Source organism: Tursiops truncatus, chromosome 1, assembly GCF_011762595.2.
Source record: "Tursiops truncatus isolate mTurTru1 chromosome 1, mTurTru1.mat.Y, whole genome shotgun sequence".
Lineage (NCBI taxonomy): Eukaryota > Metazoa > Chordata > Mammalia > Artiodactyla > Delphinidae > Tursiops > Tursiops truncatus.
This window is the reverse complement of record NC_047034.1, coordinates 24,530,098-24,557,893: the sequence shown is the minus strand read 5'-3', so window position 1 is coordinate 24,557,893 and position 27,796 is coordinate 24,530,098. Positions and strand designations below refer to the sequence as shown.

The window sequence follows — 27,796 nt, the reverse complement described above, 5'->3', positions numbered from 1 at the left end:
GGAAGATCCCACATGCTGTGGAGCAACTGAGCTTGTGTGCCACAACTACTGAGCTTGCACTCTAGAGCCCCTGAGCCACAAGTACTGAGCCCATGTGCCACAACTACTGAAGCCTGCACGCCTATAGCCCATGCTCTGCAACAAGAGAAGCCACCGCACTGCAGTGAAGACTAGTCCCCGCTCGCTGCAACTAGAGAAAGCCCACATATCAACAAAGACCCAACGCAGACCCCCCAAAAACCCAAAGATATGGTGTTCCTAAACTATGCAGAACATAAGAGCTTAGTGAATAGCATTTGCAGCAGGTTAAAATGAGGTGCTATTACTTAAAAAAAAATTTTGGTGTACTTTTGAGTACAATTACAGTATGGGTCAGGATTTTAAGAATTCATTTTCTTTAAATGAAATAAACCTGAGGGAAGTATTTTACAAACTGCATTCAGTTGTCTGCATACAGAGGTAGGAAGAAGAATGGCGAGCTGTGCAGAGGAATACAAATGAAGATAGGTGTTGAGATGGACTGAAGAAATCTCTCTCCTAGTACCCTGAGAAGATTCCAGCATTTCTTTCGATACTTTGAACTCATGTAGAAGGTTAGGTAAAAGAGTCTCCTTTTAGCTGCTTTTCTGTGGTTTGTTTGCGCCATGAGATTGATTTGAAGGCAGTGTATATGACCAAGTAGAATGGAGACTACGAATTTGTAGTGAACTAATTTCAGTGGTCCCTCAGCAGCAGCCCTACAAACTTCCACTGGCTATTTTAAACCTTCTGTATGTTTCCCAGGTCCCTGCTCCCAATACCCCTTCCCCCCATTCAGCAGATGTCCTACTCACTGTTTCCCTGAGAAAGATATATTACTAAATGGAAATGCCTCTAACTTAACTCCAGTGTAAACACTATCCCCCACCCCGCTTCTGTCACAAGCCTCTGTCACAATGGAAAATGTGCCCCTTCTCGTGTGTAAGGATAGTCCCTCTGCCTGTGTCCTGGATGCCTTCCCACTCCTCAGTCTTTGCACCATTATTTGTCCAGCACTCTCTCTCCTGTTATCCTTAACTTCTCTCTCTCAACTGGCCCTTTCGTTTCATGTTATTAAAGATCCACACAAGTGATTTGTCTGATATGTAAACCAGATCATGCAACTACTCTGGTTAAAAATCTTTCAGAGGATCCCTTCTGATACAGTATGATTAATGATTTGGAGCTATGATTTTATTATAGCTGTTATCTAACTTTTTTGTTTGTTTTTGTTTGTTTTTTGGTCTGCTGCCTCTCCCTCCAAAGTACAGCACAGCATTAATTCATTTGTTAGAAGTTAAAAGCAGTGAAATTTTTTTTTCAGAAATTTTGAATGCAATTTCATGATATCCATTGCTGTCAATGAATTCAGTGTTAGTTCTGTTTCTTGTCTTAGTAGCTGCAAAATAAACCATGGGACTCAGAGATAGCAGTTATTTATTAAGCACTGAAGAGATTTGAGATAAACAAACAAACAAGACAGATGGACCTTTTAGCAATGTATCAGGTCTTAAGTTACCCAGGACTGTTGATGTTGGCACAAATATATAGGTTGGTGTGCATATGTAAAAGACAGTATATGATTATTATCTTAACGCTTACACTAATTTAGTTATGACTTAGTTGTTTGGGGATATAAATTTTCATTCAATCTAGTATTTATTCTGAAACTACCAAAGAGAAAATATTCATACATCAGTGTTATATAATATGTAGATATTATAGGTAAAGATTTGTTCATCATAGTAAATTATGCTTAGATAGCCCTAGTGATTGGATTTAAAAAACAAAATAGATTTTAGGAAAGTTACTCTTTGCTTTCCCACTTAGCAACTCATTTAAATGAAATTTTCTTGCATTGGTTAAAAAGTTATTAGATACCTTTTGTAAAGTTTAGCTTTTCTTTTTTAATTTAAATTTTCTATTTTTTGAGGTATAATTGACATATATTAGTTTCAAGTGTACAACACAGTGGTTCAATATTTGTATATATTGTGAAATGATCACCATATAATTCTAGTTAACATCTGTCACCATACATAGTTATACAATTTTTTTCTTATGATGAAACTTTTAAGCTCTACTGTTTTAGCAACTTTCAGATATACAATGCAGTATTAGCTATAGTTGCCACACTGCATTACTTCCCCATGACTTATTTATTTTATAACCGGAAGTTTGTGTCTTTTGACTTCCTTCACCCATTTTGCCTACTCATCACCCTCCATCTCTGGCAACCACCAATCTCTTCACTGTATCTATGAGCTTGTTTTTGTTTGTTTGTTTTTAATATTCCACATACATATGAGATCATATGGTATTTGTCTTTGTCCATCTGGCTTATTTTACTTAACATAATGCTCTCAAAGTTCATCCATGTTTTTGCAAATGGCAGAATTTCATTCTTTTTAAAAATGGTTGAATAATATTTCATTGTGTGTGTCTGTGTGTGTACACACATTTTCTTTATCTGTTCATCTGTTGATGAGCACTTAGGTTGTTTCCAAGTCCTGACTAATGTAAATAATGCTGCAGTGAACATGGGGTTGCGGTTATCTTCTGATGGTCATGATTTTGTTTTCTTTGGATAAATACCTGGAAGTGGGATTGCTGGATCACATGGTAACTCTATTTTTTATTTTTTAGCAACCTCCTTACTGTTTTCCATAGTGACTGTACCAATTTACATTCCCACCAACAGTGCACAGGGTTCACTTATCTCCATATCCTCACCAACACGTTATTTCTTATCTTTTTGCTAATAGCCATTCTGACAGGTGTGAGGTGGTATCTCGTGATTTTGATTTGCATTTCTCTGATGATTAGTGATATTGAGCATCTTTTCACGTTCCTCTTGGCCATCTGTATGTCTTTAGAAAAAATGTCTATCCAGATCCTTTGCTCATTTTTAAATTGGATTATTTTGCTATTAAGTTGTGTGAATTCTTTATGTATTTTGGAAATTAACCTCTCATCAGAGATATATGATTTGCAGATTTTTTTCTCTCATTCAGTAGGTTGCCTTCCATTTTGTTGGTTGTTTCCTTTGCTGTGTAGAAGCTTTTAAGTTTGATGTAGTCCCAGTTGTCTGAAAAATCATTACCATGACTGATGTCAGGGAGCTTATTGCCTATGTTTTCTTGTAGGAATTTTATGGTTTCAGGTCTTACATTCAAGAGTTAATCCATTTTGAGTTAATTTTTGTGTATGATGTAAGATAGTGGTCTAATTTTTTTCTTTTGCATGTGGCTGTCCAGTTTTCCCAAAACCATTAATTGAAGAGACTGTCCTTTCCCCATTGTGTATTCTTGGCTACTTTGTCATAAATAAATGTGCGCATGGGTTTATTTCTGGGTTCTCTATTTTGTTCTATAGATTTCTGTGTCTGTGTTTATGCTAATACCATACTACTTTGATTACTGTAGCTTTCTAATATAGTTTGAAATCAGGGAGCATGGTGCCTCCAGCTTTGTTGTTCTTTCTCAAGATTGCTTTGGCTATTTGGAGTCTTTTGTGGTTCCATACAAATTTTAGAATTGTTTTTTCTATTTCTGGAAAAATGACATTGGAATTTTGATAAGGATTGCATTGAATCTATAGACAGCCTTGAGTAGTATGGCCATTTTAACAATATTAATTATTCCAGTCCGTGAGCACAGAATGTCTTTATTTGTGTCTTCTTCAATTTCTTTCCTCTGTGTCTTACAATTTTCAGTGAATAGGTCTTTCACCTCCTTGGTTAAATTTATTTTGGGGCGTTTTATTCTTTTTGATGCCGTTGTAAATGGGATTTTCTTAATTTCTCTTTCTGATAGTTCATGATTAGTGTATAGAAACAGATTTTTGCCTATTAATGTTGTATCCTGCAACTGTATTCATTTATTAATTCTAACAATTTTTGTGGTGGAGTCTTAAGGATTTTCTGTATATGGTATCATGTATAATCTGCAAAGAGTGTCAGTTTTATTTCTTCCTTTCCAAGTTGGATGCCTTTTATTTTTTTTCTTGCTCTGGATAGGAATTCCAATACTATGCTCAATGAAAGTGGGGAGAGTGGGCATCCTTGTTTTGTTCCTGGTCTTCGAAGGAAAGCTTTCAGCTTTTCATTGAGTATGATGTTAGCTGTGGCCTTGTCATATACAGTCTTTATTATGTTGAGGTATGTTCCCTTCATACCCACTTTGTGGAGAGTTTTTATCATAAAATGATGTTGAATTTTGTCAAATGCATCTTCAGCATCCATTGAGATGGTCATATGATTTTTAGTCTTCATTTTGTTAATGTGGTGTATCACGTAATTGATTTGTGGATGTTGAACCATCCTTGCATTCCTGGGATAAGTCCCACTTGATTATGCATGGTGTGAGATCCTCTTAATGTAAGGTCGAGTCCAATTTGCTAATATTTAGTTGAGTACTTTTCATCTATGTTCGTCAGGGATATTGGCCTGTGATTTACTTTTCTTGTGTTATCCTTGTCTGGTTTTGGTATCAGGGTAATGCTGGCCTCATAAAATGACTTTGGAACTGTTCCCTGCCCTTGTATTTTTTAGAAGAATTTGAGAAGGATTGGTAATGATTCTTTGAATGTTAGGTAGAATTCACTAGTAAAGCTGTCTGCTTTTGGACTTCTGTTTGTTGGGAGGTTTTAAGTTACTGATCAGTAAATCTTATTAGTAATTGATTTTCAGTTTTTCCTGATTTGGTCTTGGAAAGTTGTATGTTTCTGGGAATGTATCCATTTCTTCTAGGTTGTCCAGTTTGTTGGTTTACAGCTGTTTGTAGTAGTCTCTTAGGATTCTTTGTATTTTTGTGGTGTCAGTCATAATGTTTCCTGTTTCATTTCTGATTTTATTTGAGTCCTCTTTTTTTGTTGGTGAGGCAAGCTAAAGGTTTCTCAGTTTAGTTTATCTTTTCAAAGAACCAGCTCTTGGTTTCATTGATCTTTCCTATTATTTTTCTAGTCTCTATTTCATTTATTTCTGCTCTGATCTTTGTTATTTCCTTTCTTCTACTAATTTTGGGCTTCATTTGTCCTTTTTTCCCCTTCAGATGTAAAGTTAGTTTATTTGTTTGACATGTTTCCAGTTTCTTGAGGTGGCATTTATCATTATGAACTTCCCTCTTAGAACTGCTTTTGCTGTGTCTTATAAGTTTTGATATGTTGTATTTCCATTTCTGTTTGTCTCAAGGTATTTTTGAATTTCACTCTTGGTTTCTTTGTAGATCCATTGGTTTTTCAGTAGCATGTTGTTTCCTCTCCACATATTTGTGAATTTTCTTCTCGTAATTGATTTCTAGTTTCATACCACCGTAGTTGGAAAAGGTGTTTGAGATGATTTCAGCCTTTTTTAATTTGTTAAGACAAATTAATTTAATTTAATTTGTTTTTTAATTTGTGGCCTACCATATGATCTGTCCTGGAGAATGTTCCATGTGTACTCAAGAAGAATGTGTGTCTGTTGCTTTTGTTTTTTTTTAATTAATTAATTGATTAATTTTTGGCTGTATTGGGTCTTTGTTGCTGCACGTGGGCTTTATCTAGTTGCAGTGAGCAGGGGCTGCTCTTTGTTGCAGTGCACAGGCTTCTCATTGCCGTGGCTTCTCTTGTTGCGGAGCATGGGCTCTAGGTGCATGGGCTCAGTAGTTGTGGTGCATGGGCTTAGTTGCTCCACTGCATGTGGGATCTTCCCGGTCCAGGGTTCAAACCCGTGTCCCTTGCATTGGCAGGAGAATTCTTAGCCACTGAGCCACCAGGGAAGCCCTGTCTGTTGCTTTTGGATGAAATGTTCTTTATATATCTGTTAAGTCTATCTGACCTAACATCTTACTTAAAGATGATGTTTTTGGATGATCTATCCATTGATGTAATTGGGTTATTAAATTTCTCTACTGTTATTATTGTATTGCTATATATTTCTCCTTTTAGGTCTGTTAGTATTTGCTTTAAATGTTTAGGTGCTCCTATGCTGGATGCATAAACATTTACAAATTCCTTATATTCTTGTTGTATTACTCCTTTATCAATGTATAATGCCCTTCTTTTATTACAGTCTTTGTTTTAAAGTCTAGTTTGTCTGATGTAAGTATAGCTATCTCAACTTTCTTTTGGTTTCCATTTGCAGTGAATATTTTTTCCTATTCTTTCATTTTCAGTTTGTTTAGGACCTATGTCTGAAGTGAGTCTCTTGTAGACAGCATATAGATGAGTTTTGCTTTTTTTATCCACTCAGCCATTCTCTGTCTTTTGATTGGAGAATTTATTCTATTCACATTTAAAGTAGTTATTGATAGGTATGTATTTACTGCCAGTTTGTTCATTGTGTTTTGACTGTTTTGTAGTTCCTCTGATTTTTTTCTTCTTCTCTTGCTTTCTCCCTTTGTGGTTTGATGGCTTTCTTTAGTGGATGTGCTTAGATTCCTTTCTCATTATCTTTTGTGTATCTATTATAGGTTTTTGCTTGGTGGTTATCATGTGGCTTCCATATAACAGCTTCTACTTACGATAGTCTATTTTAAGTTGACAACAACTTAAGTTTGAACACATTCTAAAACTCTCTGTTTGTACTCCCCTCCATGTTTTTTATGTTTTTCATGTCACATTTTTCAACTTTTTTCTTGTTATTAGACACCATTTTGCATGAGTTCAAAAGTTATACTCGTTTCTTCATTCTAAAATCTTTTAGAAATTAATAAATTTACCCTTGAGTTCCAGTTCTAGAGTAATTTCAGTTATTGTATTTTTTAGATCTAGAATACTCATTTGGATTTTTAAAAATTCAAATATAGTGATTTGATTAAAAAGCAAAATAAACTATTTGCTTTTGTCGCTATATTGTCAATTCTTTTGAAATTTTCTCACCTATTCATTTAAGTCCTTGAACATTTTAATAATAGTTGTTTTAAAGTTTCTTTAAGTTAACTCCAGTATATGAATTTCTTGTGAACCTGCTTCTGTTCACTGCATTTCCTCCCAGTTTTTTTTGTCACGTTTTGATCTCTTGTATGCCTGGTTATTTTGGATTATATTACAGGCTTTATAGATGAAAATTTGTGGAGGTAATTTGAGCCTTTGTTGGATTTCTTCTTCTAGAGGAGATTTATTCATGTTGCTGGCAGGCAACCAAGTTAGGGCAGATCATCTTAATTCAACCAGAAATGAAGATCATTCTACTGGGCTTTAGTCCCTGTGAAGGCTGGTCTATTTCAGACTCACTGTTTCTTCTGGGGAGTAGCCGTTTTTGGTCCCACTTGAAAGCCTAAGGCTCCCTTCTTATTGGCAAGTCCTAAACCCCATTGTTTGTGCCAGCTCTGTAAGTCTGCTAAAGGCTCTGCTCAGCTTTTTTGGCTTCCAAATTGAAGCTCTCTGCCAGCTTCTCTAACTGCTATCAACAGGAGGGTTTGTCTGAAACGAGCTAGTCTGCACTTCCCAGAAGTAGAACTCATTCATCTTTTCTTTTCAAAAAATTTTTATTTTTATTTTATTTTGGCTCGTGGGGTCTTAGTTGCGGCATGCAGGATCTTTGTTGTGGCATTCAGGATGTTTAGTTGCGGCATGCAGGCTCTTAGTTGCAGCATGTGGGTTTCTTAGTCGTGGCATGCAGGCATCTTAGTTGCAGCATGCAGGCTTCTTAGTTGCGGCATGCAGACTCTTAGTTGCGGCATGCAGACTCTTAGTTGTGGCATTCAGGCTTCTTAGTCGTGGCACGCAGACTTCTTAGTTGCAGCATGAGAACTCTTAGTTGTAGCATGCATGAGGGATCTAGTTCCCCAACCAGCGTTCAAACCTGGGCCCCCTGCATTGGGAGCACAGAGTCTTACCCACTTGACCGTGAGGGAAGTCCCTTTCATCTTTTCTTAATATGTTTTTGCACATGTTCAGAAATGAGTGTGTGTGTGTGTGTGTGTGTGTGTATATGTGTATATATATATATACATATATATATCCAGTATACATTCATATAGGTTATGAACAAATATGCATATAGTGGGTATGTGTGCAATTTCTTTGCTCATTAGGGGTATACTATCAAAGTATGAAGACTCTTGTACTTTATTCCCTTTAGCTGTGATGTTGGTTCAGTAAATACTTGTGATCGGCCTAGTAGAAATTATTCTGTGTGTACAAGGGAACATGTCAAATTCTTAATGATGGTCTCTAATGGGGATATGATATAGATTAATGTGTAATCCTAAAGAAATGAGTTCATCACATTTAGAAATTACATTAAGTAAATAGTCTTATTGGTGAGTTTTATTTTATTTTGCCTCAACCTATTTTCTAAACTCTATAACCTGAAAAACATTTCAAGACACTAGAAATTTTTCATGTTGCTGTCTCCTTAGGGCTAGCAATTTGGTGTTTACAAAATATACATGAATATAGTTGATTTTTAAAATTAATGTAAAAATGATTATAGTGGTCAAGGGTATAGGCTGTGGAGTCAGGTTCTTTGAGTTTGAATCCTGACTTTGTCATGTACTAGCTCTGTGACCTTGGCCTGTTTATTGAATCTTTTTGTTGCTGTTTCCTTCTCTATAATATGGATGTAATTATAGAACTACTTTGTAGGACCTGTGTGAACATTAAATTTTATATATTAAATTTATAAATTTAAATTATTTTAAATTCATAAATTCACATATATATTATATATGACTGAAATACTGCCTGATAGTTAGTAAATATTCAATAACTGTTGACTACTGTTAATAATTAGCATTTTATTCAGATAATGCTATTTGGTCAGGCCTCTTAAGGGAAGGTTCTAATGAACAGTTTGCTCTTGCCACTATATTAGCAAGAATTATCATTTTAAAACAAAATATATAGATTCTTTTGTATATTTAATAATTAAAGTGTAGATAGATTGCCTTATGTTACTAGTTGTATAGCAAAGTGCTCAAAGTTTAAAAATTATTAAGACAGTTTCCATGAAGATATATAGTATATATGTAATAGTAAACATAGTTTTTGTTTTAAAAGTATTTTAAAAGTTATGGTCTGAACTAAAAAGTTTTTTCAAGTTCTTAGATTCTGTTGGTTGTGGCTTCAAAGTATGGTTGCAATCAGTTTTACAACAAAGAAGTATTTAAAACCAAAAAAACATAGCTTATGCATGACCCTAGTGAAATGACTCCTTCCCCTAAACTGTGGTTCTCTCAATGCATATGGTATTAATATTAACTCTGTGGAACTAACTGAAAAAAATGCTTGTGTTGCTACTGTAATTTCATATGCTGTGATTTGCCCACTCTTTATCTTAAAGTGAGAGAAGTTGTTAATTTCTAGGAGCATTTGAATCATAAAGGCAGTCACCCTGAAGTAGGCAAAATTTATAATTAATGATTGTTAAATAAAAAAATTGTTAGAAATTATTGTTTAAAATACATGTGTCTGGATGCCTGAAGATGTCCTTGCATTCACACTATTTTAGAGATTTACTTTTCTGTTTTTTCTTTAAGTAAAATTTATATATGTCTGTATATAAGAGAGAGGAAAGAGAGGAGAGAGATGACTCTATTTATCTTTGCACTGCTTGGATATACCCCCACTGAGGCTTTTGACATGTCATTTCCATTTATGTAATGGATTTTGAACTTAAAGTCTTTGTTGATGTGTAAGCTATCTTGAACTGAGTCCCATTATGAAAGGGAGGATTGAAGAAAATGAAACAAATTATGCTTCCTTTTACTCAACTTACCTGCCCCAAGGTTGTTTTGGGTTTATGAGTCACATGGTTTGTGAGTTCCTTTATATTTTAAGAGTACTTTCTCTGCATAAGTAAAATCCATGTTTGTTGTATTCTCCCTTAGAATCATTACCTTCACATTTTACAGTAATTGATTATTTTTCTTGTTTTTCTTTTTTGTATTCTTGTAGTTGTGTTGTATACTTTGTTGCATTTTTATGATTTAACAAATTTTTTAAATTGAAGTATAGTTGATTTACAATGTTGTGTTAATTTCTGCTATATAGCAAAGTGACTCAGTTATACACATATATACATTCTTTTTTATATTCTATTTTATTTTTATACAATTTTTTCATTTAACAATCATTAATTATAAATTTTGTCTACTGACTTTATGACTCAAATGCTCCTAGAAATTAACAACTTATGTATCACTTGAAGATAAAGGGTGGGCAAATCACAGCATACGAAATTATAGTAGCAACACAAGCATTTTTTTCAGTTAGTTACACAGAGTTACTATTATATTCTTTTTATATTCTTTTCCATTATGGTTTATCTCAGGATATTGAATATAGTTCCCTGTAGTATATAGTAGTATAGTTCCCTATACAGTAGGACCTTGTTGTTTATCCATTATATATGTAATAGTTTGCATCTATATACTTTGTTATATTTTTATCCTCCTCCTTAAGACATTTTCTATGACCGTTTTTTTTAATTAAGAGTAAATCCCTTATTGTGAAATTGTGTTTTTTATTCTTACTAAAGAAATACTAAAACAATCTGGCTTACTTTTGTACATAGTATTATATAGAAATTAAACTATTTAGAAAGATTTCTATAAGGCCATTTTACTAGTTATAATTACCATTCAACATTTCTGAAGTACCAGGAATAATTTGAATATGGCAAAGTACCTAAAGAGGGGGACGACATGATCCAGAAAATAAGATATCAACAAGTACTTACAAATTAATTTTTTAAACTTTTAGTATCTATTTCTTTCATTAGGTGTTTACCTTATTTAATTATAGTAATAATAACGTCTATACCCGGGAAATGTCAACAGCCTAACTAGTATTAGCAAGAAAGAATCCTGAATAGAGTGATTCACTATGAGCCAGGACTTTGGCTACAGTGGCACTATCAAAGCAGTATAATGGAGAGCAACATTGTCTAATAGAAATAGAATGTGAGCCATATATAGAATTTTGTTTTCTAGTAACCACATTAAAAAAGGGTTTTAAAAGGTGAGATTAATTTTAATAATAGGGTTTGTTTAACCCGTTAGATCAAAATATTATTTTAACTTGTAATCAATATTTAAAATTATTAAAGGCCTATTATTTTTATATTCTTTCTATTCCTAATAAGTCTTTGAAATATGGTGTTTATTTTGCAAGTATAGCACATCTCAATTTGGACACATTTTTTGTTGGAAATGCTTGATCTATATTTAAATTTCCTAAAATTTAGGTGAAAAAGCAGGTTCACATACCCAATTTGTTTCAAACATGCATAAGTTTTTTCAATAACTGAATCAATATGTTTTAGAATTTAAATTAATTAAAATTAAATAAAAGTAAAAATTCAGTTCCCCAGTCTCACTGTTCATATTTCAAGTACTCAGGAGCCATATGTGGTTAGTGGCTACCATATTGGTTAGCATAGATATAGAATATAGCTGACAACCAAAGATATCAACTAAGGGACCCTGAATCAAGCATAGTATTTTAGCTAAATTTTAATGTGAGGTCAGTGATATAAATTAGCAAAAATTATTTTATTGAGATTTGGGGGATAATATGTTAAGTGAAGTTTATGTCCGAGTTTCATATGATCTGCATCATTTTCAGAAAAAAATTTGGAGATAATTACAAACTTCTCTAGTGCTCAGTTGGTGGTCCTTAGGATGAGACTGTTAATTCCTAGAAACTGCCTTATTGCTGTGGTCAATGCTCATTAGTGAGGTATGAAATCTACCTAGTAGACCTTGATCAGCATTTAAAGAAAATAAGAAATAGTATTGAATAGAATGGAGAATGTATCAGAGTGCTTCATGTGTGTTTAGTTTTGAGAAATCTTTGTTTCAGTTATGTATACGTATTTTGTATGTACATGATTTCAATGAAAAATGAATTGTTTATTTTGGGCTGCAAAATTTTTGAGAATCAGTCTTCTGGGGCATGCTTTTTATTGCTGGTATACTGAATATTGCCTACAGGTACCTATGTCTAAACAAAGCATTCATCACAGAAAACTATAGATTTAGCAATGAGATATAAGTAGTATTGGAACGTGTCAAGTGAGTAAGATGACGAAATGTAAAGTGATATGTAGTTACCATCATAAACACAACATATGAGTGTGGTGACTTTCTTCCTCAATTCTGAGTTAACTGTGAGTAGCCAGATTTGAATTTAGGGTTAATAGAATACGTTATTTGGTAACTTCTTCTAAATTTTGGGTTGACTATAAGTCATCAAATTTAAACTTGGGGTTGCATCTTAATTCTTAAGAAGAATCTTGGCTTCTTTCGAAGGTAAAAGTATAGTATTTAGGCCTAATTTACTTGGATTACAGAAAAATGGCACTCAATCTTCTTAAAGCATTTTAATAAAATAATTGAGTAATATTATATATTTAACCATTCCTATAAATTAATTTTTTAATTTCAGTAGCACCTGATGTTTAATCTCACCAGATAATGCATTAAGATGTATCAAAAATGAAGTCAGATCATACCTGGGAGTGAGATTATTTTTTTGACAAAATGTAGATTTCTCTTTGTTAGTCTGTTACTTTATTATATTTAAATGTTCTTCCTCAAAGTTTTGTTTTTCAACTTTTGTATGAGCCTTACTTAATAGTTTGCTTGAGATTCTTCAGCTTGAATAGTTTGCTTGAAATTCTTCAGTGTACTAAGTCAACATGTCAAATAACTTTTATACAATGTACATATTTGGTATGCTATTTTGCCACAAGAGGCTGGAAACTTGGGCAGCACTTACTATCATGCTTTTGAAAGGCAAAATATGCCCGAGTCAGTGTTGTGCAATGATTGTACTGTGTCGCTCTTCTTTTTCATTCTTTTTTTAAAAAATTTATTTATTTTATTTTTTGGCTGTGTTGGGTCTTCATTGCTGCGTGTGGGCTTTCTCTAGTGGCAGCGAGCAGGGGCTACTCTTCCTTGAGGTGTGCAGGCTTCTCATCACGGTGGCTTCTCTTGTTGTGGAGCACGGGCTCTAGGCGTGCAGGCTTCAGTAGTTGTGACACGTGAGTCCAGTAGTTGTGGCTCACGGGCTCTAGAGCGCAGGCTCAATAGTTGTGTCACACAGGCTTAGTTGCTCCTCGGCATGTGGGATCTTCCCAGACCAGGGCTCGAACCTGTGTCCCCTGCATTGGCAGGCGGATTCTTAACCGCTGCGGCACCAGGGAAGCCCTCGCTGTTTCTTTTTGTGAGAATTGGTACAGCCATAGGGACTCATAGAATAGACGTACAGCTTAGATATAGCAAATAACTTAGAATGCCTTTTCTACTGTACTTCTAACCTCCAGGTCCCATATAATGTTAGGGCATATTTAAAAATACTATGTATCAACTAGGGCTTCTTTCTCCCTATGATTTTTCTCTTGCCTAGGTGCTTTCATATAGCGAGATACAGGTGTACAGGAAGATGAACCTTTTTAAATGCTGTTGTTATAGCATTGAAGGAAAGGAAAGAGGAAGAAGACAAAAATAGTATTTGCTTATAACTGTTTCCAAAAATAGTATTTCCTTATAACTGTTTCCAAAAGCAGTAGACCTGTACTAATTTGAAATCCCATTAAGAATATTATCCTACTGCTTAAGTTAAAGTGTTCCAATTGAAATGTGTTAGGAATGCAGATAGAAGCCAAATATTGTATAATAGGTTCCTTTACCTCTCAGAGTAGGGGCAGAGGAGTGTATAGAAATCCATGTGCCTTTCTCCTTTGAAGACAGAAACTGTAGAAAATAAGCCCTCCACTCCTTCATATATATACTAAGTATAAGGCCCAGAGCTAGACATTGTGAAGAATAAAAATTATCTGTGGCTGGAGTTATGGGTATTCAAATGGCTTAAATCTGGTAGGACACATATGCAAATATATACAGTGCAGAGAGTTGTATTTGGGAGGGACTCTATGCGTGGTACAGAGTGCCATAGAGGAATGCATCATGTCTTTTGGAATGGAGAAGTCAGGGAAGACAAACTGGAGTGACTTTTGAGTCAAGCCATGAAGAATTGGTCAGTGTCTATTAAGAACAAATACAGATTCACACCTATAAGTATTAGTATTAGAAAGTAGTTTACAAAGTAGCCTTTTGAGAATTAAACTAATTACGTCGTCACAAAATAATAGGAGGCAAAATGTCTTGAGGCCCAAAGAAAGGAAGACCTACTTTACTGGTAATAGATATTTAACATAAATAGTATATTAGTATGTCTTTTTTAAAAAATAGTTCTCAACAGAAGAAGGTGGATTATTTTAAGAAATTGTATATTGTTTGGATCTAGCAATTCCCAGGGATAGAGAGAACTTCCAGGAACTTGAACTTCATGTTTATTAGAGATGTGTCCTGTGTTGTAGGGTAGAGATTCTTCACTGAGGTATACCACAGCTGGAGTGAAATATTCTTTAAGTTATTGATACTTTTACCCCATTGTCCATAAAGCATAATTGTTGAGAGTATGGCCTCAAGATCACAACTGATCCATGTTCTATTTCTGAACTTACTAGCTGACCCTTGATGAGATATGAGACTTGGTTTCTTCATTAGTATAATAGGACTAAAAATTACCCATCTGCTAGAGTAATTGTGAGAATTGAATAAGAGTATCGGTCTGAAGAGTTTAACTGGTACATGACACTCATTAAAGTTGCGAAGTGTGATCTGTAATTTTATACTCCCCAAGGAGGCTTAATCACTAATTTTTTTTTCTTAAATATTTATTTATTTATTTGGCTGGGCCGGGTCGTAGTTGCAACACATGGGATCTTTGTTGCGGCCTGTTTAGTTGTGGCATGAGGGCTTCTTCATTGCAGCATTCGGACTCTTAGTTGCAGCATGCGTGTGAGATCTGGTTCCCCGACCAGGGATGGAACCCGGGCCCCCTGCATTGGGAGCACGGAGTCTTACCCACTGGACCACCAGGGAAATCCCTTAATCACTAATTTCTAGACATCCTCATCATCTGAAATGGTGCACAGAACAGATCATTAAATATTCCAGGAACTTGCTGAGATATCCCTATCGTAAATTAATACTTCAGCATTCTCAAATGATGCTGGTTAACATTAGTCTATCATCAGGAACCTAATTATTTCCAGGAGGTCTAGAAAAGCTCTGTTTCTGAACCTTCAGTAAGGCTACAGAGCTGCTTGAATAAACCTACTGGTGTTCAAGGCCAATCTGTAAGATTTCTTGGGCAATAATAATGGCTAACTTTTCTTGAGCATTTACTGTGGGCCAAGTACTCTGCTAACTGCTTTACCTGCCATATTGTCTAAGCCTCACAAATGACTCTTCAAGGTAAGCATTACAGTTCTCTATTTTCACAAAGAGAAAATTAAAGCTTGGAGATGCTAGGTAACTTGCCTAAGGTCACCACACAGTTTGTTAAATGGCAGAGCCAGAAGTTGACCCTTGGTCTGCCTGTGTTCTTGACTATTATGCTGAACTGCACAGGATTCAAATCAGGAAGACCTGGTTTCAGATCCAGTTCCACTTCTTTCCAAGAATATGATTTTAAACAAGTTATTTTTGCCTCTCCAAGCCTCAGAGTCTTCATCTAAAACACAGTATGAGCACCTCCCATGTAGGCTTGTTTGGAGAATTAGAAATAAGGTGTGTGAAGTGCCTGGCATGGCTTCTAATACATGACAGAGACTCAACAAGAGGCGACTCTTATTGTTTGGGGCTCTGTGGATTGCTTTCTTCCTTCCCCCTTGGCATGAGATCTCTGTGTCTCTTTCAGATAAAAGTAAAACCTTTATATTTTCAACTGCAAATACATGCTAGAAAATAATTTGGTTATTTAAATCAGAAAACACCGAGGCTGTTGCCAGTTTTAAGGACTGACATTTTTCCTACATAGCCACATAAAATTTTCACTGTTTTTATTGTGATAAAAAATATGTGACAGAAAATATGCCATTTTAACCATTTTTAAGTATACAATTCAGTGGCATTGATTACACTGACACTGTTGTGTAACCATCACCCCTGTCTCTTTCCAGATCTTTTCCATCACCCTAAGCAAAATCTCCATAACCATTAAGCTGTAACTCCCTCCCCTGCCCTCAGCCCCTCTAATCTAGTTTCTATTTCTATGAATTTGGCTATTATAAAATTACACATAAGTAGAATCATACAGTATTTATCCGTTTGTGTCTGGCTTAATGTTTTCAAGGGTCATCCATGTTGTGGCATGTATCAGAACTTCATTCCTTTTTATGGCAGAATAATATTCCATTGTGTGAATATATCACATTTTGCTTCTCTCTTCATCCGTCAGTGAACATTTGGGGTGTTTCCACCATATTAGCCACATGCACTTTTAAAGTCTCATTTGAATTTGGATTCTCTCATGAGAGAGATCTTGAAGACACTTTATTAAAATAATAATTACTGGGACTTCCCTGGTGGCACAGTGGTTAAGAATCCTCCTGCCAATGCAGGGGACACGGGTTCGAGCCCTGGTCTGGGAAGATCTCACATGCCATGGAGCAACTAAGCCCGTGTGCCACAACTACTGAACCAGCACTCTAGAGCCCATGAGACACACCTACTGAGCCTGTGTGCCACAACTACTGAAGCCCGTGCGCCTAGAGCCCGTGCTCCGCAACAAGAGAGACCACCACAATGAGAAGCCTGCGCACCGCAATGAAGAGTAGCCCCTGCTCGCCGCAACTAGAGAAAGCCTGCGCGCAGCAACGAAGACCCAATGCAGCCAAAAATAAATTAAATAAATAAATTTATAAAAATAATAATAATTACTTTTCAATTAAAAATTATACTCTAGTTAGAATTCATTTAGGTCTAAACTAAGTTATTCTAGTCAAGTTAAATCATTTTACTTTTCATATTACATACTTCTTAGTGGAGCTATGTAGTATATATTTTAAGGAAAATGATACCAGCCAGATTTAGATATTTTTATATTTGACAAGCAGTACTTTTATGCCTGAATCAAATAAAATATTCCACTTGCAAAATAGTTGAAATCATGTGATACAATCAGTGTAGAGCTCATGTTTTGTTTTATACTTTGTTTTCCTGTTTTTAAAAAAATTTTACGGGCTTCCCTGGTGGCGCAGTGGTTGAGAGTCCGCCTGCCGATGCAGGGGACACAGGTTCGTGCCCCGGTCCGGGAAGATCCCACATGCCGCGGAGTGGCTGCGCCCGTGAGCCATGGACGCTGAGCCTGCGCGTCCGGAGCCTGTGCTCCACAACGGGAGAGGCCACAACAGTGAGAGGCCCGTGTACCGCAAAAAAAAAAAAAAAAAAATTTTACTTTATTTAAATATATATTTATTTATATATATTTACTGACTTTCTAAAGAGCAAATAAACATTTCTTTTTATTAGTTTGAAGAATTTACAAAATTCTTTATCACTGAGTTTTTCTCAAAATTGCTGAAATATTATATTTCATTCAAATCCAAAGTAATACTTGGCAAGCATAAAAATATCTAAATCTGGCTGGCGTGATTTTTCTTAAAATGTAATATACTTTTGGATGAGAAGAGGGGGTAAAACATGACTGATACAAGGCTTAAAATCTATTTTGTATATCTTTAAAATGTTAGAAGGATTCTTGGAGTAGACTGAGATTTTTTTCCAAGTCTTAAACTAAATAGCCTAGAGTTAACATGGCCCTCTTTTTTTTTTTTTTTTAATTGTATAAAAGGAATCTGTTGACAATCCTAAGGTACTTTTCAGGGCTTATTTTTAGGAAGGATGTAATGAGAATATAGTATAAATATATGCTACCTGAATTTTCCCCCATATACTTTTTAAAAAATTTATTTTAAAACTATTTTTAAATGTTTTCATTTGTAAATATTGCTGCTGTTTGGCCATATAACGACTTACACAAGTAACTTTCACTTGTTTGTTAAGTGTCCAGGGATAACATGAGTGACTGGTTTTAGCAGACAACCTTTAATTTAGCAGATAACCATTAATTTCTTTCTTCAAGGCAGTGGTCCCAACGTGATGCACATTAGAATAATCTAGAGAACTTCAAAAAATATGTCAGGGTTTGGGCTCGATCCCCAGAGATTTAGATTTCAGAGGTCTATGATAGAAATTTGACAAGCTCCATAGGCAATAAACATACAGCCAGGGTTTAGAACCATTGTATTCAAGCAAGAACTAGGTGAGGTGGGGTAGGGTTGTAAGTGGGATAGAAGTAGTAGAAAAGAGCCTTAGTCATTTCTCTCTTCCCTACTTACAGTAGAACAACCCAGGAGAAGAGGAAAATCAAAGATCCCCGAAAATCCAGAGTTTAAAAAATGAATGTTTTTTTCTTTTTGTCATTGTAGACATTGAAGGACTTTAATGAAACTTAAACGGTTCAACAAAAGATGTTCTAATGGATGACAGTGAAACTCCTACATATAATCTGCAGATAGAACCACAAGTTGGATGTCATCCTGGTGATGGCGTGGAAAGTACTGTAACATGCTTGCCCTCTGCATCAGATGAAAATGAAAATCAACTTGATGGTGATGGGCATGAGCTTCTGACCAGCAGTGACAGTGCAATGGGTAAACCTGAAGCGTTTGAACCGGACAGTCTCAACAATAATGAAAGCTGCACATCAAGCTGTGAGGTGGCTGCAGGTGAGAACTTGGAAAACACTGCTTGTGAAGGCCCCAAAGATGGACAGGCCTTCTTGAGAAAGGACCAAAAAATACCTGGAAAAAGTTCAAGAAGCAAAAAAGGCACTGTTAAGAAGATACCACAAGGTATTTTTAAAAAATTATTTATACTATTGTTTAAGAATAAAGTCTTCCCATCCCATACTGTGTGTATTGTCCTGCTTCTTGCTTTTCTTCTCTTAATATATTCCAGAGCTAGTTCTGTGATAGCACATACAGATACATCTGTGTGGTATGCCATGCATGTGACGTATGTCTCTATAGTGTTCCATTATATGGGTGTACCATAAAGTATTTAACCACTTCTTTATGGCTGTTCCCAGCATTCTGATGTAATAAGTATGCTGAAATTGACATTCTTTGTACCTGTCTTCTCACTAGGTGCTTTAAATATATATATATATATAGCCTCCTTCCTTTATATATTAGACCATTTTCTACCAATATCAACCTTAAAAGTTTCCTTCTTTCATCACTTTGGCTTTGATTTCTACCCTGTGAGTTTATGGGCTAGTACAATCTTACTCAGCCTCTTTATAGGATCTTTCCATCTCACTTAGTAGGTGAGTGGTAAACATTAACATGTATTAATATACATCATCTAACAATGTTGAATAAGACATCTAGCTTTATATTACTTTGGTTACAAAGTAAATCAGAGTATTTCTCATCTGGCTTGTAAGTTGGCAGTTAAAATTTGGAGCTGTGGACTTTTTTGCCTGAGTCACAGGGCACGCTTGGGAAAAGGCAGCCTCTCGTTATTTTTGATCAAAACCATTTGTCTCTAGAGAGTTCTTGACACCCTAGACTGGGACTCTTTAGTGTAGCACCACTTTACCCACACAAACAGCTGCTCTGGTGAACAAAATGGAGTGTCTCCTCTCTTCTGCTTCTTTGGCTGATTAGAAACATAGCCAGTCTGTCCATATCCTATTTTTTATTTGTATTTGTTTATTTGGAGTAAAATATGAAACTTCCTGGTTTCTACAAATCAATCCTTGTTTATTCAATCGGGCAATTTGATAACTTTTTAATGTAACTCATTAAACTCATTTGGCTTTCCAATTAATGGATCCCTTTTTCTTTGCTTTTCCTTAGTAGACTCAAAGCAAATTAAAAAAATTTTTGACAAGAGAAGTGAAAGCATTTTCTTAAAAGAACTAATTGTAAACAGATGATATATACAGTGCTATCTGTATATAAATTGATTTATTCAGTAACCATAATTCAAGTGCTATTTGACTGTTCCTTTCTAATCTGATCTAGTGATGTTTTTAAGAACTGACACCTAGTTGCATATATATAAGGGTCAATCATAGCTTCAGGATTCATGGCTCCTTTTATTTCTTCTTTCCATGACCTATTCCAGTTACCCTAGGTGTGATTATATAATTTCAAGTTATTTAGTGATTATCAGTGAGCAGATATGTATAAAATTACTGTCCCCTTATGCATTTGAAATATATGACTTATAAAAGTTAGGGACAGCCTTTATACAGATTATTTAAAAAGTTATTTTATATATCTTTAATAAAATGAGTTTAAGAGTGTAAGAAAACTGAATTAGGAGTTGTACAACCTAAGTTCAAATCTTACTTCTGGTCCTGGGTCACTTGGTGAGACTTAACCATTCTGTACTTTAGTTTCCTCATCTGTGTAATGATGATGTTCATCTACATATATCTATAAAACTCCTTTCTGAGCTGTGAATTTCTCAGATTTCTGAATAGAGATGGTATAGTCTAAACTCAATTAAAATTTGGTGATTCCCCTCCAGTGTATCTATAGAGTTTTTCATGTATAAGCGGTACGTTGGTACATTTTTGTTTTTAATCATCATCTTTAGCTGGAGTACTGCAAAAGCCCCCTAAAGATGTCTCCCATCTTGTTTCTTGCTAATCCATTCTTCATGTCAAAACTAAAAATGCACAGAGTTTATGGTTAGAGATCTATGGGCATATTTACTCTTTACTATTTAATTCTAAGATACTAAGTAAATAAAGTTTCACAAAATTAGCAGATAAGTACTTTTCTAATAATAGAGTAGCTTCTCAACCCCCATTTTGCCTGTGATAATTTTTCATTATCTTGATTAATTACTACCTAAGGTATGAGATTTTTACCTTTAAATTATCTAGTCACATCATTCTCCCTGTCACGCAGAGAAACAGTTAATATCCCTTCGGTATATTAACAAATGGCAGATTTTAGATTATTAAAGAAGAATACTATGAGTAATTATGTCAGGGTACATTCCTGATGTTTCAGGGTAAAGGATACTGGTACTGTTCTTCCACAGGTGTGTCTCTTGACCACTATCAGAGACAGATTCTAAATTGAATAAAATAACTGTGTCAAAACTGACACAAAACTCAGGTGGTGTGATGAATTGAATACAATCTCTCAGTTAAGGTAATTCCTCTAATCTCTGGCCCAAGGCAGTTACAAGTAATTTTTTAAAAGAATGTGAAACCTCAATAGGTACATGTAAGCTATGATGTCTATTTTAGAACTTGATGAAGTTGACAGATATTAAATTAAATGAAGGCCTGTGATTGACTGTCACCACCTACATATACTTATAAATAGAATCACCAAATTGCTTAATGAGGTGTTTTAACTATAGCCCATTTGACTTTCACAGATGAAGATAAATAGAATTTTTTGCTCCTATGTGGATGTGTAGATTCATACCTAGTAAAAGAAAGCTTCTTTTGTATTGAGTGACAATTTGTAATTAAGGTGAAATTATATGTGCTGATACATGTTTTGATTTGGCTTTTCTCAGTAACTATAAATACAGTTTTACCAGAAAAGTTTTAATATATTTAGAAGAAATTTTTGTATTAATTGATGATATATTCTTAATTTTTTCAAGCAAAACTTTTGTAAGACCATGTGACATGAGAAGTAATGACATAAAAATTATTTTGAACTCTACATGGAAAAATACTGAAACTTCCATGTTATGTCATAAATGCTTGATTACTATTACTTCAAAATGTTTTAGTACATTATAAAGGTATCAATTCACAATATGCTAATCTTTCTGAGTACTCATGGTTATGCTAGTGTTTATTTTCTTTATTGTCTTTATTAAAAATAAGTTTAATCATGTTCAAACTTACAATATTGGTGACTAATAGATAAGCAATTTAATACTCCAACGTAGTTTTTATAATTCCTGTTATTCACCATGACATTAGCAATATGTGCTTCATTAGCTTTATTTACACTTTGCTCTGAATGTTTTCTTTAAAGTGAAAAAAGAAATGTAAAAGCACACTGTCTGAGAAGTGCTTTATGATTCCTGTGACCTTTTTAATTCAAGTGACAGTAAAACCTCTTTTTAGGATAAGCTTTGGGAGTACACCTACCTTTTGCATTCACTATCTCATTTAATTCTCACAATAATTTTATAAGTTGGTAGAGTGTCCAGATTACAGATCAGGAAACTGGGGGGTGAAGAGATTGACGGATGTGCTGCAGGTACAGCTAATACGTAGTGGAAGTAGGATGGGTACTTAGGGCTGCCCTGATTTCCATCATTCTTCTTCCAACTCTTTGGGAATACATAGTTTTCTCAGTATGAGTTCTTTATCCTAGTAATGTGAAATTAATAAGGACGTATTTTAAGTAGTTTAAAAATCGATTATCCAGAATATGGCTAAATCCTGTTTTCCCATTGAATATTTTGTATGCCTAAGGCAAAGTATATCCTTGTCATTTAATAACATGTACAGTAACAATTTATATGTTTCTTTAAACCATGATAAAATTATTGTCCTTCAAGCTTGACAGCACTGGAAACAGAAACCTGCTTTTTAGTATGGAATGTGGCAGAATTCCTGCAAGGCCATGCACTTATTTTCTTGCATGAAACTCTGATATGCCACTGTTTATGCAATCTACATTTTATGCAAAGTTAGTCACAGTGGTTGAAAAAATACAATGTGTGTGGGGGAGGGCAGCTAGAAGATACTTGTATTAGACAGATACCCTTACCTTCAATTTTCTTAAATAATTGACAGCCTTGTTTACAGTGATATTTTACATTTCAATTCATTTATTTATTTAAATTGTACGTATTTAAGGTGTGCAACATGATGGTTTGATATACATAGTGAAATGATTACTACAGTCAAGCTAGTTAACATATCTCCTCACATAGTTACCATTTATTGTGTGATGACTGCAACTGAAATCTTCTCTCAGTATATTTTCAGTGTACAATACAGTATTATTAAGTATAGTCATCATGCCTGTACATTAGATTTCTAGATTTATGCATCCTACATAACTACAACTCTGTACCTTTTGATCAACATCTCCCCGTCTGCCCCCACCAGTCCCTGGGAACCATCATTATACTACTTTGCTTCTGAGTTTCATTTAAAAAAAAAATTTTTTTTTTTTAGATTGCACATGTAAGGTGAAATCATGCAGTGTTTGTCTTTCTCTGTCTAGCTTATTTCACTTAGCATAATGTCCTCCAAGTTCATCCAAGTTGTCACAACAGGCAGGATTTTCTTCTTTCTCATGGCTGAGTAATATTCCATTTTATATGTGTACCACCTCTTCTTCGGCTGTTTATCCATTGATAGACACTTGTATTATTTCCATATCTGGGCTATTATAAGTAATGCTGTAATGAACCTGGGGGAGCAGATATCTCTTTGAGTCTTGATTTCATTTCCTTTGGGTATATACCCAGAAGTAGGTTAGCTGGATAATATGGTAGTTGTAGTCTTACGTTTTTGAGGAATGTTTGTCCTGTTTTCCACAATAGTTGTACCAATTTGCATTTCCACCAACAGGGTACAATCAAATTGTTTTCTTGCTATTCATTTGTTTGAATTCCTTATATATTTCGGATGTTAGCCCCTTTTCAGATGGGATGGTTTGCAAATATTTTCTCCTATTTCATAGGTTGTCTCTTCACTTTGTTGATTGTTTCCTTTACTCTGCAGAAGCTTTTTAGTTTAATGAAATCCCATCTTCTACTTTTGCTTTTGTTGTCTGTGCTTTTGGTGTCATGTCTGAAACATTATTGCCTAGACCAATGTCAAGAAGATTTTCCCCTATGTTTTGTTCTAATTGTTGTATGGTTTCAGGTCTTACATTTAAATCTTCAGTTCATACTGAGTTGATTTTTTTTTTTAATTTTTGTATATGTAGTGAGATAAGCATCCAATTTCATTCTTCCGCATGTGGAAAACCAGTTTTCTCAGTACCATTTATTGAAGAAACTATCCTTTCTCCAATTATTTGTTTCTTGCATCTTTGATCAAGTTCATAATTGTGTGGATTTATTTCTGAGCTCTCTGTTGTGTTCCATTGGTCTGTATGTCTGTTATTATTGCCAACCATCTTATTTTGAATACTAAAACTTTGTAGTATTTTTTGAAATCAGGTACTGTGATGCCTCTAACTTTGTTCTTTTTACTCAAGACTGCTGTGGCTATATGTGATCTTTTGTGGTTCCATATACATTTTAGGACTTTTTTCTATTTCTTTGAAAACTGCCATTGAAATTTTGATAGGGATTCCATTGAATCTGTAGATTGCTGAGTATTATAGATATTTTAAAATTCTTCCAACCCATGAACATAGTATATCTTTCTACTTATTTGTGTCTTCTTAGTTCCTTTCATAAATATTTATTGTTTTCAGTGTACAGAGCTTTCCCCTACTTGGTTAAATTTATTCCTAAGTACTTGATCGTTTTAAAGCTATTGTAAATAGGATTTTTTTCTTTATTTCTTTTCCAGATGGCTCATTGTTAGTGTATAGCAACGCAACTGATTTTTGTATGTTGATTGTATATTCTGCAACTTTACTGAAATCATTTATTAGCTCTAACAGTTTTTTAGTGGCATCCTGAGGGTTTTCTATTTTATAAGATCATATCATCTGCAAACAGACAGTTTTACTTCTTCCTTTTTGAGTTTGATGCCTTATATTTCTTTTTCTTGCCTAATTGCTCTGGCTAGGACTTCCAGTACTGTGTTGAATACGAGTGGTGAGAGTGGGCACCTTTGCCTTGTTCATGACCTTAGAGGAAACTATTTTAATCTTTCACTGTTGAGTGTGATGTTATCTGTGGGTTTGTCGTATATGGCTTTTATCATGTTGAGGTTTCCGACTGTAACTTCTATGTCAAGAGTTTTATCAGGAAAGGATATTGAATTTTGTTAAGTAACTTTTCTCACATCTACTGAGATGATCATATGATATTTATCCTTCATTCAGTTAATGTGCTGTATCACATTGATTGATTTCTGTATGTTGAACCATCCTTGCATTCCAGAAATAAATCCTGCTTGATCATGGTGTCCAATCCCTTAAATGTGCTGTTGAATTCAATTTCCTAGTATTTTGTTGAGAGTTTTTACATCTTTATTCATCAGCGATATTGGTCTATAGTTTACTTTTCTTGTAGTATCTTTATTTGGCTTTAGTATTGGGGGAAATGCTGGCTTTGTAAAAATGGGATTGGGACTGTTCCCTCTTCTTTGATTTTTGGAAGAATTTAAGAAGGATTGACATTAATTTTTCATTAAATATTTGGTAGAATTCACCAGTGAAACTATATGGGCTTGGGCTTTTCTTTTTTGGGAGGTTTTTGATTACTGATTCAATCTGCTTACTCATTACTGGTCTGTTCATATTTTCTATTCATGATTCATTCTTGGTATGGTGTATGTTTCTAGGAACTTATCCATTTCTTCTTGGTCATCCAATTTGTTGACATATAAATTGTTCATAATAGTCTCTTATGATCCTTTTTATTTCTGTGGTATTAGTTGTAATGTCTTCTTTTTCATATCTGATATTATTTATTTGAGACTTCTCTCTTTTTTTCTTATTGTAGCTAAAGATTTGTCAATTTTGTTTATCTTTCCAAAAAACCAACTCATTGTTTCATTGGTCTTTTCTATTGTTTTTCTAGTCTCTATTTCATTTGTTTCTACTGTAATCTTTATTGTTTCTTTCCTTTTGCTAACTTTGGGCTTAGTTTGTTCTTTTTCTAGTTCCTTGAGGTATAAGGTTAGTTTAAACGTTTATTTGAGATCTTACTTTTTTTGTAATGTGGGCATTGATTACTATATAGTTTCTTCTTATCGCGGCTTTTTCTGCATCACATAAGTTTCGATAAGTTGTGCTTTCATTTTCATTTTTCTCAAGATACTTTTTACTTCCCTTTTGATTTCTTTTTTGATCCATTGGTTGTTCTGGAGTGTGTTGTTTAATTTTCACTTACTTACGAATTTCCCAAATTTCCTCCTGCTATTGATTTCTAGTTTTATAACATGGTGGTCAGAAAAGACACTGGATATGATTTCAGACTTTTAAAATTTGTTAAGGCTTGTTTTGTGGCCTAACATATGATCTATCCCGGGGAATAACTTGATAAGATCCTGTACTCTATTGCTGTTAGATACAATGTTTTATATAGTTCTGTTAGGACCTTTTGATCTATAGTGTTGTTCAAGTCCACTTTTCATTATCAGCCTGTATGATCTATTCATAGCTGAAAGTGGGGTATTGAAGTCCTCTATTATTATTATATTGCTGTCTATTTCTCTCTTCAGTTTAGTTAATATGTGCTTATATATATTTATATATGTGCTTGGTTACATATCTGTTTACAATTATTATATCCTCTTGATAAACTGACCCCTTTATGTGACCTTTGTCTCTTTTGACAGTTTTTGACTTAATTTTGTCTGATATAAGTACAGCAACTCCTCCTCTCTCTATCATTTGCATATAATAATGTTTTTCATCCCTCACTTTCAGCCTATGTGTGCCTTAAAGCTAAAATGAGTCTCTTGAAACAATTGTTGGATCTTGTTTTTTAAATCACTCAGGCACCCTATGTTTTTTGATTAGAGAGTTTAATCCAGTTACACTTGAAGTAATTATCAGTAGGTGAGGATTTACTATTGCCATTTTATAAATTGTTTTCTGGCTGTTTTGTAGTTCCTCTCTTCCTTTCTTTCTGTCTTCATTATTTGATAATTTTTATAGTGGTATGCTTTGATATCTTTATCTTTTGTGTGTCTACTGCAGGATTTTTTTTTTTTGGTTACCATGAGGCTTATATAAAACATCATATATATATATATATATATATATGTATATATATACACACACACATATATATATATATAAAATTGTATTTTTAGCTGATGACAGTTTAATTTTTACCATAATCAAAAAGTACAGTTTAGGGAATTCCCTGCAGGTCCAGTGCTTAGGACTCTGCACTTTCACTGCTGAGGCGGTTCAATCCCTGGTCAGGGAACTAAGATCCCACAGGCTGCAGAGCATGGCAAAAAAAAAAAAAAAGTAGTTTAACTTCTCCTCCCCTGACATTTTATGTTATTGATGTCACAGTTTACATTTTAAATATATGGTTTATCTATTAACACTTTATTGTAGCTATAGTTACTCACAATACTTCTGTCTTTTAACTTTTATACCAGAGTTAAAAGTGTTTACGTCAATCACGTGATACATTACATTAACAAAATGAAGAATAAAAATCATATGATCATCTCAATAGATGCAGAAAAAGCTTTTGACAAAATCCGACACCAATTAATGGTAAAAACTCTCCACAAATTGGGTATAGAGGGAATATACCTCAGCATAATAAAGGCCATACATGACAAGCCCACAGCTACTGTTATACTCAACTGTGAAAAGCTGAAAGCAGTCTCTCTGAGATCAAGAACAAGACAAGGATGCCCACCTTTGTCACTTTTATTCAACATAGTATTCGAAGTCTTCCATCAGACGAGAAAAAGAAAAGGAATCCAAATGGGAAAGGAAGAAATAAAACTGTCACTGTTTGCAGATGACATGACAACTAAGCATAGAAAATCCTAATGATGCCACCAAAAAACTATTAGAACTCATCAATGAATTTGGCAGAGTTGCAGGAAGAAAAATTAGTACACAAAATCTGTTGTGTTTCTATATACTAACAACAAACTATCAGAAAGTGAAATTAAGAAAACAACCCCATTTACAATTTTCTCAAAAAGAATACAATAAGTAAATATAACTAAGGAGGTAAAAGACCTGCACTAAGAAAGCTACAACACTGATGAAAAAAACTACAGATAACACAGATTGAAAGATATACCATGCTCATGG

At 34.4% G+C, this 27,796-nt stretch overlaps 1 protein-coding gene across 6 annotated transcripts in view; it reads left to right on the top strand.

Moving 5' to 3' along the window:
- Positions 1–27,796, top strand: part of CNST (consortin, connexin sorting protein) — a 107,856-nt gene that overhangs the window by 21,508 nt on the left and 58,552 nt on the right. For 5 of the 6 annotated variants that reach the window (XM_019920472.3, XM_073801256.1, XM_019920473.3 and 2 more), the window contains exon 2: positions 18,290–18,715. The exons of the other annotated variant lie outside the window; for it this stretch is intronic. In XM_019920472.3, the coding sequence (XP_019776031.2) occupies positions 18,340–18,715 (376 nt within the window). In that variant the 5' untranslated portion in view covers positions 18,290–18,339. The remainder of the gene's footprint in view (positions 1–18,289; positions 18,716–27,796) is intronic. 6 annotated transcript variants of the gene reach the window in all.